This window comes from Anopheles coustani, chromosome 2, assembly GCF_943734705.1.
Source record: "Anopheles coustani chromosome 2, idAnoCousDA_361_x.2, whole genome shotgun sequence".
NCBI lineage: Eukaryota > Metazoa > Arthropoda > Insecta > Diptera > Culicidae > Anopheles > Anopheles coustani.
In genome coordinates, this window is record NC_071289.1 from 69,527,360 (window position 1) to 69,540,482 (window position 13,123).

At 39.8% G+C, this 13,123-nt stretch overlaps 1 protein-coding gene across 1 annotated transcript; it reads right to left on the bottom strand.

The window, feature by feature from the left end:
- Positions 1-9,069: 9,069 nt before the first annotated feature.
- LOC131265779 (uncharacterized) lies at positions 9,070-9,628 on the bottom strand. The gene has a single exon (XM_058268089.1). The coding sequence runs from the start codon at positions 9,612-9,614 to the stop codon at positions 9,114-9,116; it is 501 nt and encodes a 166-aa protein (XP_058124072.1). The 5' UTR covers positions 9,615-9,628; the 3' UTR covers positions 9,070-9,113.
- Positions 9,629-13,123: the final 3,495 nt, after the last annotated feature.

Sequence of the window (13,123 nt, forward strand, 5' to 3'; positions counted from 1 at the left end):
ATGAAAACTAAATTTATAACGATTTTTGTTCTGTATTTATTTATTTTAAATGGACTAAGTTATTGTTGATAATGGTGTTTGAAAAAGAAGAATACTGTATTTTCACGAACATATCATCAAGTTTGTTTCACTTGAAATTTTTGCAATCAATACTTACGTGTTATTATGTTCATCATCGCTTTCACAAAATTGAATAATTAACTTTTGATCGGCAGAGCTTCTGTCACTCTTTTTTTATTTTCTTGCCAATTCTTTTAAATAGTTTGTAACTCTTTCGTGTCTCGTCAGTGATGGACAACGTTTTTTCAATCTTCAAAAATATAATAAAGATAAGCGTGTGGAATACCGAAATTAGTAAAAATTAACAGGTACACTTATTTTGTTTTAACCCCACTTCTAGTTTTTGAAGTACAAATAGTGGATGGGAACGTTTTTCTAATACACGCAAAAATACCGTAATCTAGCTCTTCTTTCGATCATAGTTGGATTTATTACAATACGCTTATTCAAATGACCATCTTATAATCTTACATTGAAATAAATCTTGATCTGTTCTGCTAAGAAATGGTGTGTTTTTGTCGTATTTCTACAATCAATCTCCCACCGCAAGTCGGCACAGACCGGGGGCCCATCGCTACGGACAAACATCAGTGTCGTTGATAATTAAACGTTCATTTATCACAAGTTTTCTGCGCCAGAGTTGGATGCATGTTTTGTGTCACAAGTCGACGCGACTCGGGCAGGGGGAAAGAAAATGTTTCACCATATACCAGAAAAAAACAACAACATGAAAATGTCCGAAACATCGCCCGGTCTTGTTAGGGACGGCTTGGGAAAGTTGGTGGAATAGTTTGAAACATTCAAGAATACGGCAAGGTACACTGTTTCTTGTTACGCATTGGAGTGAAGAAGAGAAGGAGGAAGAGGAGGAAGAGAGGGTGGAAATGCAGCATGCCAAACACGCAAGAAAAAGGGCAGTCCGAGGACTTTCCATGAATATATCGTGTGTATCGTAGATGTCGGTGGATAAATAATAACAATAATGCGAAGAAGATAGAGCGCACGGAAAAAGTGTTTGGGGAAATTTATTGCGGTCAAGAAGCCACATTCATCATTCGCCACCGGGAAAACGGGTCTCCAATGGACTGGGCGTGTCCTCCTACCCTGGCCCCCTGCGCGGCCCGGACGTGGTGAAAGTTGTGCTTTTCTTCGCCCGAAAACTTTGCATCCTTCTTGTGTCGTCTGGTTCGGGCGATGGCGCCGTTATAGTCTACTGTTGATTACGTGTGCGTGTGTGTGTGTGCGGTTGGCTTCTCGAGTGATAAAGACTTTTGAGATATGTTCGAAGTTGTCTAAGGCACTGCGGACTTCTTGCCGTGGACTGTGGGAGGGTGGTTTTAGCTTGCCATTGCTTCAACATGTTTAACATTTTGCCAACACTTGATATTTTCAGGTCAGGCGTTTGAATTCGTTTTCTCGGAAAGGAAGGACAATGGTGAAAGTTTTTAAAATTGAATAATTGTATTCAAAAACACTTGTGAAGTAGATCGATGGGTTTTTTATCTCAATGACTGTATGTAGTATTGAATGGGTAAATAAAATGAATTGAGCAAAAAGCAAACGCACTTAATTAATATTTTCCCTCGCGTCGATTCTACATGATGAATGCAACTGATTCTCCGAATCTACGATTTATTAATGATTGACGAACGAACCTGTAAAAGGGCGTGATTTTTTATACCGTGATTGGTATTGGTTGAAGGAAAAAAAAAATTACCGGAAATAAATCTCAAAAGAAATAATTGGCCCGTTACAAGCCGCAAAACCAATTTTGATTACCGAACGCTTCATAGCAATAAGCATTCGGGTACGAATGGGCCGAAGGCTGATGGGAGCCATGTAATCATATAATTAATTTAATGAAACTTGTTTCAGGATTCGGTTGAGCGATGAAGGTGGCCCTCCCCTGGGTATCGATGGTGGGCGTGGTATTGCCAGAGCAAATACTTATCCGTCGGACTCTCGTCGGTGCAATTGTTAATATTGACTCGACGCTCGCCCGTGACCGGATGCTGCATGCAGCAAAGGGGGTGGGTGAGGGCCGTGCGTACGGTCTGGTGGGTTGGATACTTTTCCCGACCCCGTTCCCTTGCCCTGCGAGTCATTTCGTTGCACTGTTTAACACTTCCAACCACGGGAGTTCGGTGCTTTAGTTTTGCATTTCAACGGACCACGCCGGACGGAAGTTTGTATTTACGGAGTAGTACAATGTGGTGCGTGTGGTTTGAATGTTGTTTAACTGTTTTTTTATTGGTTCCCATCCCGTTGACATTGTTCGAGAGTAAGCATGTATTGTATCAGTGCTTAACCAAACCCGTTACGTGCCGTATGGAGTGTTTAATGTAATTAGCGAATGTAATAGTTAATTTTAAAATCTATTGTTTTATCAATTTCAATTCGAATGATTTATACAAACTATAGAGATAATGAATGTCGTGTGTAGAGTCAATAACAGTAACAGACTAAACCGAGGGTAAGTTAAAAGGGATTTGAACTAAAGGAACAGTATGCTAAGATTTTAGAAAGAGAATTAAACCAGCTATTTTTGAAATAATTATAACAATCCAGCTGTTTTTAAAATATTCACAATAAAAATATATACTATTCATAACGCATGTACTGTCTACAAAGTCAAATGGCAGCTAGTAGTGTTTAAAGTTCACACCATGAATTGAAATATAAATCGGGATTTTAAACAGAGGCAGGTTAAAGTGTAAGTAAACTAAGCAGTTGCTTAGGACCCCATGTTTCGAGGTCCATTTATTCTTGATCCATTTTAGTTTTATGTTTAATAGTGGAATTATTTTTAATATTTTGCAACAACGTTGATTCTTTTTATTAAATGCGTGATTTGTTCAAATGTGAGGTTTTGGGTTAAAACATGCGATTGATGCACTAGCGTAAATTAAAGAGATCAGTGTAACGATTCAAGGATAAATAGTTTAAGGATAATGAGCATGGATTAGCAAAAGTAATGTCCTGCACATTTTCAAACATAGTAGTTTTGCTTGCAAACATTTCACGATTGTCAATTGTAAATAGCATAAAAAAATATTCAATTAAAAAGTAATAAAATAAATCACTTGTCAATTTCTCTCTGGGAAAGTTGTTGATGGTTTCGCATGAAAGAAGGCTTTGGAAATCAAGCTTTTGACAATTAAAGCTTTTCAATTAAATAACGTTACGGAAAATTGTACTTCAATTTAAATTCGATCCTTTATTAAAAATATGTGGTTCTATCAAAATTGAAATTTCATAAATTTTAAAGTAAAACATTGAATGGTGAATGTATTGAACGTTTCTGGACCTGTCAACTTACAGCTGCTTGGGGCCCCTAGGACGCTTAATCCGGCTCTAATTTTAAGTGTTGTCATAAGATGATGTTGAGGTATTATTATCTACTACATATTTTAGCTTTTTTTTATGTATGGAGTTCTATGTACACTAAAAACTCAACCAATATTGACCCGTCGCTTCTGAAACTTTTCACACATTAAGTTTAAGTACTGCAGATGTTGCTGAAGGTTTGTTTGATCACAATTTTGTAATAAAATCATCTAAATTTTACAATTGAAACTCAGTTTTACTAACACAGACAAAACAAGCATGTAAACAAATGTCAAGGTGTATCCAACATAGTTACCCTAAGGTTTATACATCAAGTGGAAATTGATGAAATATCAAACATTTTAAATATGTCGTTATTGTAACTATTAAATTCAAACATATCTTTCAAGTATTAGTCAAAACCATAATAATTTTCACAATCCCTTCGTCACCGAGCAACGCCGGGGCGTCAAGCTAGTTTACCCTATTTTTACTTTCCGGTCGTATTGTCAATTGTATGGTTTTTAGTCATTTGGCCACAAACAAGGCACCGTCGATTTATTCAACGACTGTTCCTTGTTCAATAGTTCAGCTGTACTAACGTCTCATGTAGTTGCTACTCGTCGACTCGAATCGAGCACGAATCGTTTCCAGGACCTTGAGTACACCGCGCACTGGCTTCAGCGAGTCAACGACGCCATTTACGACAATCATCGTGGACGACGGGGAACCATTCAAGATGGAGTTCGCGAACGGGACCAAAGCAAAAAGGGTGCCGGTGTGGAACGGGTGCGTTATCGGTGGCTTTTCGAGACTGAATACTGTCGCGCTTCGGTGCCGGCAGCATGATGCCTTCTGCTGGCCGCACGGATCGGTCACGGCCATTAAAAAGCATCCCCGTTGCCATTCGGACGGGGGAGGCTCAAGCGCCCACGCTAATGACCGGAAAGCGGGTCGCTGCGCCGGTGCCGGGGCGGCCGTGGGCAGGATGTGTAAACTAATGGTGACTGGTTCCGTGACCTGTTTGCCGGACGGTTTCCGGCACCATCCGGGGTTTCATCGTGGGAGGGTGCGAGGGCGAGACCGTTTGAATAAATTAGACGGTAATGGCTGCCAAGCTGCTCCGGGTGCCATTAAGCTGTTACCTGTACGTCATAATGAAGGATGGCGTCCATTGCAGTGGAGCTGATGAACGTGCCTGCCGGGCTGGCCGACGGGTGGCGGAGGTCCTGCGAGGAGAAAAGCTCCCGAAAATGACATCAATATTTGTGTAGGTAGCCTTTTCCCGATGCAATTATACTGTGGTGATGATTTAATTCTCTCCACTGGGAAGAGACGTTAAAATATACATTCCGTGGCCGGACAACTGCGGGTGTTTAGTACGGAAAAGTGTCCTTTTTTCGGCTCGTTTTGTGTCGCATTGAAACGCTAATTGAAACTCGACCAAAATGCTACTAATTAATTATAACTTACGGTAATCCGGTCGGCTTGCCAAAGCTGGTGGAATCTAAACTAAAGGACTAATTTTAAGCGCTGAAGACAAATGAGAATAGATCCATCATTATACTAGAAGATCTTCTTCTGTGCTCTCCACTTCAAACCTATTTTAACCTGTACAAGGTAAATTAAAGCTACAGATCGCGTGTTCATCAGATGAGCCCCGATAGATGTAAACTTCTTACGAAAACCAATTAAATTTTCCTCGAATGAACAATGCGATGCAATCTTATGATTAAGACGGAATCGTACCTTTCCATGACGTACTCGATTTGTTTGTAGAATGTACGTGAGTCTGTGTGTGTTTGTGTGTCTATAGGAGGACCATGCTCGACAAACGACAACTGAAATACTTACCAAAATCCCTCTTTTCGCACTTCAAGAATCATCGTCACCCGGATAGATGGTGTCTGGGATAAAAATCGATAACGATTCTCTCTCATTGTCCTATCCCTGGGTCCGTTGGCTGCCCGTCAACCCAACAAGGAGGAGGTCTATCATGACATGGAGATAAATCTAATCAAAGGATAAAATATCTACGTGGGGGGAAGTAGACGACTGGCGGTGGCGATGCTCTGTGTGATTTATATGCGCCTAAGTGCTCCAAAGTGGTACCTGTAACGCACACCATTGAAACCTGCTACAAGAGGCAGCATGCAGCGTGTTTCTTGTCGGTTCCAGCTGCTTGAGTTACTCGCAACAAATTACCAACACTACCATCTGTCGTAGGTAATCAGTAGAATTGCGACCTCTGACCCAACAGGCAAACGGACCTTAAAGCAATTCCACTAGGTACCAGAGGTTTGCTAGACAAACGTATTCGATGTAATTTCTATTACTAAATTCAGTATTAGAGTAAAATTTTCAACAGCTTGAATCCATGAACAACCAACGTACCATTTGCACCAGAAAGCATGCATAGTTTTTCTTATTTTAAATTATGTGTGGATCTAATTTTCGTAAATTGCATTATTTTATTAAATTTTATTCAATTGAACAAATCTTTTCGTTGATGTTGCATTAAATATTTTTATAGTCATGCCTGCGTTTTACTTTTATTAATTTCACATTCTCATCCCACTTGCTGTTTGTTTAGTTATTGAATGGGTCAGACATTTCATTTCTCTTATTGTTAATCCTCTCCTCGAGAGCCTCTATCACGCGGTCTGTATTTGCGAGTACTTCTTTTAGCTCTCTGACTTCCTTTTCCATCACATCGTGAACTTTGCGCGTTTGTTCCAGTCTTTTTGTTGCTCGTAGATGTTGCGAATCCAGCACTAGGAACACATGCTTTAAATGTTCAACATTACTTTCTTTTGGTATCGGTGCTACATGATACTCATTCGCCTTGCGACTTATGTATGTTGAAATCTGCTTATCATAGGAAGTATGATTCATTACAGTATCCGCTAATTTTTGTTGTACCGCATTGAAGACGCCGTATGCATGTTCATTTTCACTTGAATATGGAATTTTGAGTCTCCCTGCCGCGGTTTGAAGTTGATTTTGCACTACTTCAAATATATCTGCGTGCGGCTCGCACTTCGTTAAGCACTGTGCAGATGCACATAAACCCAGAGTAAGAAAGAGTCGAAACGTTTTCGATTCCATGATCAGCAAGCACAACAATCACCGTTGAAAGATGAAGCACGACTAGCTCGAGAAAGTAATGGCCCTGATAGGAACATCCGTGATCGCTATTCATTCAGGCTACCCTATCAACATAATCAATGTTGAAAAGTAGATTCACATTTGAGCGAATATGTTTTATTGGATTAACACCTATCCAACTTAATCAATAGCTCATAAACCGACTTAAAAACAAAATGAAGAATCGGCTTTTGAAAATAAAAAAAAAATGAATTTGAGATCAATGAGAGATCAATGTAATTGTTTTTAGTAACATAGTAATTCATGTTTATTGTGTACGTTAAATATTATTTTTGCACAAATAAATGACTATATTTTGATAAGCACTACATCTTGAAAATCTTCTAGAATAAAAACAAATATGTTTATGTTATGTTCAAAGATTCATTTTTCCATTTTTGTATCATCCATTGTTTGTCATTTTGTTCATTTCCTCTAATTGAATTTGTAATTCACGCTTTCGTTTAATTTTTGCATCCAAAAAATGTTTCTGCTTTTTTATTTCCATTTCCAAATTGGTTAATTTGGTTTGCTCGTTGCCTAAATCGAGTTCCGATTCTTGGTTTCGTTCGTCAATGTGCTGGAAGATTTTCTCCAGCATCGAAACGTCATCTTGCAGGCCCACCACTGATATTCTGAGCTCCTTTAGTTTTGCATGCACGAAGGTATGCATTTCAGCTTTGTTTTGTCTCCCACTCTCAATTGGTTGGTCGTAGCTGCCAAGAAAAAGTTTTAAGCGCGTGTACGTTGAATACATGGTCGTTTGGTTGGTTTCCATTTCGGTTATTTTAGAATTGATTCCTTGAAGCTGATCTTTAATAGTATCACAAGTTGCATCCCTCATCAAACCGAACCAACCATTACCAAGAGCATCACCAAATGAGAAAAGCCACGTTGAAACAACAAACAGCATGATAGGCCTCATTTTTCCTGGAAAAAAGATAACCAAATAAATGTTTGGAAATGAGGAAGAAGTGTGAATGTGGCTTGAAGTATAAGAATGCTTCAACCTGCTTCCTTAGCTGGTAGAACGTTAATCCAGGGAGCGTTTCAGTTGCGGACTGAAGTAGCGATTGCCAGTGATAAGGGTTTCCATGCACAGTGTCATGTGTTGGTAAGGACATGCGATTTGAAAGCGAACTCATACAAACACATTCTGCGATAAGTGGTGCACAGGCAGTATAACGCGTGAGTTTAATGGGTTTGTTGTGTTGCTACTATTTTTATAGTTACTATGAAATAAACAGATACATGTAAGGACAAAAGAAATTGACTTCTCGAGAGAAAATTATCTGGAAATTTCGATCACTCATGAAAATGTGAAACAGAAAATCAGTCAATGTGATATTAAAAAAACAACATAAAAGTAAATGTTTCACTTGATGGTAAAAAAAATTAGTTTTTTAAATTTTTATTGAAAGTTGGATACAGTAACCATCAGAACCAGTTTAGCTTTTCCCCTAACTTCATTATTTGCCATGCTAAGATTCTATTCACAAATCATTTCACAGTCATCAGTAAGAATAGATTTTATTTTGGTTGATCCTTTATTATTTTTTTATACTCCCTTCGGCATCAATTTTTTGTTGGCAATTATTGTCAGATTTGCATTCAAACTTTTTGCCTCAACGTAGGTTTGATTGAGTTGTTGAAATTTTCCTTCAAGCGTCGCATGAGTTTCCGTAAGCTGATGCATTTTCCGTTGTAGTTCATCAACTTCACTGGTCAGCGTATCGTATTTTTTGTGCTGTTCCTTCAGGTTTTTTGTGGTGATGTTATATTCACCGTTAAATTTCTCTAATTCAAGTCCCAGCTTTTCAACATCGCTTCGACTAGAATCAGCATCGTATCGTATTTTGGTCCTTGTGTACGATGACATTTCGCCAGTGTAGGAGCTAAGATCTGAATGGATTTCTTGAAGTTTTTGTAGTATCGCAGTGAAGATGCGGTATGCATGTTCATTTTCACTTGAATATGTAATTTTGAGTCTTCCTGCCGCGGTTTGAAGTTGATTTTGCACTGCTTCAAATATATCTGCGTGCGGCTCGCACTTCGTTAAGCACTGGACAGATGCACAAAAACCCAGTATGAGAAATAGCCGGCATAGTTTCTTCTCCATGATCACCAAGCACACCAATCTCCGTTGAAAGATGAACCACAACTGCCTGGACGAAGCCAAACACTGGTAGAATCATCCATGATCGCGTTTCTTTTGACCCACGATTACTTGGTATACTCTTGTTTACTTAATCAAACGCAAACTTGAAAATAATAAAAAAACGAAACGTGTGTGAATCCCGAGCGAGGAATTCCCCTGCGACGGTGATAATGGATGTTTTATTATGCAAATTGACGCGGCAACATTGCAATGTCATGACACGTTGTACATCAATACGCCGTTGAATGGAGGTTCGGTCATTTAACGATAACCTCTCGGAATGAGATCACTTAGACAAGAACTCTTTGGAATTCGTTCGTTTTGTACAATGTTCAATATTTTATTGCCTTACTTAAGCGTTTGTAATGTAGTTCCACGTTGTAGGTTATTGAGCTAGCAGAATGAGCTTCGGAAGCATCTATTAACCTTGAATAGCTGGAGGGTTGCCATTGATCGTAGCTTCGAGCTGTTGCTTCTTCTGTTGTTCCTGGTTTATCTTACCCTCCATATCTTTAATATAGCCCTTCGATGCGTTTATATTTCTCTCTTTCTCGATTATGGCTTTTTCAAGATTCACTTTTTCTTCCTGCAAATCCTTGTACTCCTCCGTTTGTTGCGCAAGCAGCTTTTCGTAGAAATCTTTTCGATCCGCAACGTGTAGGAATACTTTCTCCAGCTGTGATGCGTCATCCTGCAGACCAACCACCGGTATACTGAATTCGTTGAGTTTTGCATGTACGAAGTTACGCATTTCAGTTTTGTAGTTTTTACCACTGTCGATTAATTGGTTGTAGTGCCGAAGAAAAATATCTAAGCGGTTGGACGTTGAATACATGGTTGTTTGGGTGGCTTCCATTTCGGTTATTTTGGAATCGATTCGTCTAAGCTGAGCTACAATGTTATCACAAGTTGAAGGCCACATATAACCCAACAATCCACCAAGGGCTCCACCAAATGAGAAAAGCCACGTCAAAACAACAAACAGCGTACTAGGCTTCATTTTTTTCTGAAAAAAAGACAGCCAAATACCAATTTGGGAAACGTGAAAAGTTGATGAGATGAAAGAATGGAACACTGCAACCTACTTCCTTGGCTGGCGCAACGACAATCCAGGGAACGTTTCAGATGCCGACTGAAGCAATCGGTGGCGATAAGGGTGTTCGTTCCAATCTCGATTTGATGTGTTCGTACAAGGTTGCCCTCTGGACGCGATCAAACAAACACATTCAATTGCGTGTGTCATGAACATCGTTTAAAAACAACTATTTTTTAGATCTTGCTCAACGTTACATGAAATGCTTGGGTTTCAATTGAATAATAGTTATGGTTGATCAGTGAGATATTTGCCTATCGTTTATTGAGGATCAGTTGATAACCCTTTCCATGCTCATCAATAAATTACTATTAAATTTAAATATTATTATACTTAAAATCGAAATTGAAGCGCCGTTATCACTCATGAAATGTACAGTAAATTTACGAACAATAGAATTCAATCGCCCTAAGATTTCAGTACGGTGATTTATTTTTCGTATTTGTGCAGTCTCCAGACTTACTTGTCCGAGTGCCCCAGGCACGACAGGAAATGAACGAGCAAAACAAGTAACTAGAGAATTTCCAACGGTCCATAGCACGAACGGTATGCGAAAGGATTGTTTTAACTTTTCATTTGCCGGCTTTATTTCTTTTTCAGGAATCTTCAATATCGAATTCTGCGGAAACATTGGTTTCTTTGATGCGGGCGAGGAACGCGCAGCTCGTTAAAAAATGGCAAGCGGAATACACTTCTACCGTTCCAGCAAAGGACGTTCACGGTGCTAATGGATAGAGGAAGGAGTTCAAATTAAATGAAACGACTGTTCCCTCATTCGAGCCGGGAACGGGAACATGAAGGAGTCGGTCGAAGGGAACTTTAATTGTTTGCGGCATATTTCTTGGCATTAGCGAAACATTGCATTTCTCAAGCTCATTCACCCTGGTGGGCACTGATAGGCTTGGAATGGTTTCATTCGTTAACATTGTACTCCATTTGCATTTCCTTCCGTTGCGCTTTGGACCAGAGAAGCCTATGTAAAGCCACCGGGTCTTTCGGTCTAGTAATTTGTGCGTTCCGTAAGCGCCTTCATTAATTAGATGTGTGAAAATTGAATTAAACCCGGTACGGTATTTTCACACCACCATCAAGGCTCGTTTTGTCGCATCCGTGCCGTGCAGAAGACGCTACACAGATACTCAAGGATTCAGGGTGGCTTCTTATGAGTAATTTCATTACGTTATTCTGAGAGTTATCGAGCCAACCACGGTTTCGGGGTCGGTTAACATAACAAAGCAGAGGCCAGTGACTTGACGTAAGTCTGGTTATTTTTATGCCGCTATGATAACCTTTCGGCTCATCAAAAATCATGAAAGAAAGCGAACGTTTGCTCGTTTTGTTTCAATTTGTGTGCGTTGTTTATGGGCAACTGAATGGGAAATTCCATAAAGTTTGGTAATATATTGACTACAAATAAACGAAGTTTGTGCACTTATTTTTTGACGACTTTGTTTGAGTTTTCTTCTGAATTTGTCTGTTAAATCGTATTCAGTTAAGATTGAAAATGTCAACGTCCATTTGATCTTTGCAGTTCTTTTCTTCTTCTACTTTTCCTACTATAAATTACTCCAAGCATAACCGTTGTTAGCGTAAATGAATCGATTTTATTTCCCAATCAACAAACGGTCTCAACCGGGTTGTCCTGCTGACGAGTTTGATGTCAAATAATGGAGAAAACATAAATATATTCCATTGATCTCGAAATATGGAAGGAAATCATTAGGCAAGGATCCTGAGTTTTATTCGCTTCCAACATGATCCGAGGAAAATTATAGGTGAAATAGTTTTGCTAGCTATAGTTTAAATTTTCCAAGAGTAATTTTTTACCTTCACACGGATATTCAAAATAACTTCGTTGGAAAATCGCACATTCCATAGCCAACCGTTCCAAACAGACCCCAGACAGAAGGAATTTCTACCGTCACTGTCGCCGTAACCACCTTCCATGACGGGAGAAAGTGTCGTGCCGGTGCGTCTGGCCGCGACGGGGTGGAAAATAACATGAAATTTAACTAAAAACTTTATCCCTTTTCCGGGAGCACTCGTCGGCGACCATCAAAGTTCCGGCAAAACAGCACCTCCGACCCGCCGAACCGGTCTTGTGGTCCATGGCAGCAACGGGCAGCGCAAAATTTATTGCGGCCAAAGTGACACATTCATCATAGTTCCGCCCGGCCTCGGCCATACTGCCGGAAGCACGGTGCGAAAGTTTTGGCCCGGTAATCTTGTGCGCCTTTCAACAAGTTTTGTTTCGGGCTGCTGATAAAACACTTCGATGGCGTTTTCGACAAGCGGAACCTCGCACGGCAGTCCCTTCCAGGGCCTGGCGTGGGTGGTTGGGGTTGGAGTGGGCCTAAGTTTGGTGAGATATCCATAGGTAGCACCCGGAAGCTCGCCATTGTTCGTGCGGGTGAGTACATTCCAATGTCCAGGACATCCGATACCGGCCACATGGCCAGGCTGTATCGTATCCTAGCGCAGCAGGGACGAGAGCTTGGTGGGTGACGGAAATGGAGAGTTATTTTGGGAACAGGCTGGATTCCTGGTTGTTGAAACTATTTCAAATTCGTTGGTTGGTGGCTATTTTACCGCAGCCATAACGAAAGGTTCTGATAACAAACTCTTCACGGCGATGAAATGTGTTTGCGAATAAAATAGCTACTCTTTGGGAAATCTTGAAATGGCTGACATTTTCTATCAACTTTAACTGGGCCAATATCAACGTATTTTGATTCGTAGAAGGCCTTGTACCAAGACCGTTAAATAGATAGATCGCAGCATTGAGCCAAAAAGCGTGGAAATATTTTTGGCAGTATCTTTAAATTTTTTCTCACCTTTCATAAGAGACATGAAAAGTTTGTGAAAAACAGAAATTTTGGTATATTTCACAAGTCAACTGAACAAGTAATTGGGGAGTTTGTTATAATTTTCCGACGATCCAAATCCCATGATTTTGACGCGAGGAGGACTTTCGACTACTCGGGACATTATTTTGAGACACTAGTATGTTCGCAAACACTTTCTGAACTAACTGTCATAACAATGGCTTTATACATACTTCTCTTTTTACCGATTTTAATTGAACAGTGCCCCAGTTGTGCGCTATAACTGCAAATGTAAACAAAAATGTGCCTTTCCGTCTAGTTTCTGAAACCATAATAGAGAAGATTATATCTGGTTTGGTGATAGCTTCGTAAGGAAGATTTTTACTGATAAAAATCTCAAATCCATAATATCTATATATTCTCTTCGTTTTGTATACTCAAGTTTAAAAATATCATTTGAATTTGATCGTCTCCGCGGTTGGTATCTTACTAAATGTAAGCTGGTCAAATTTA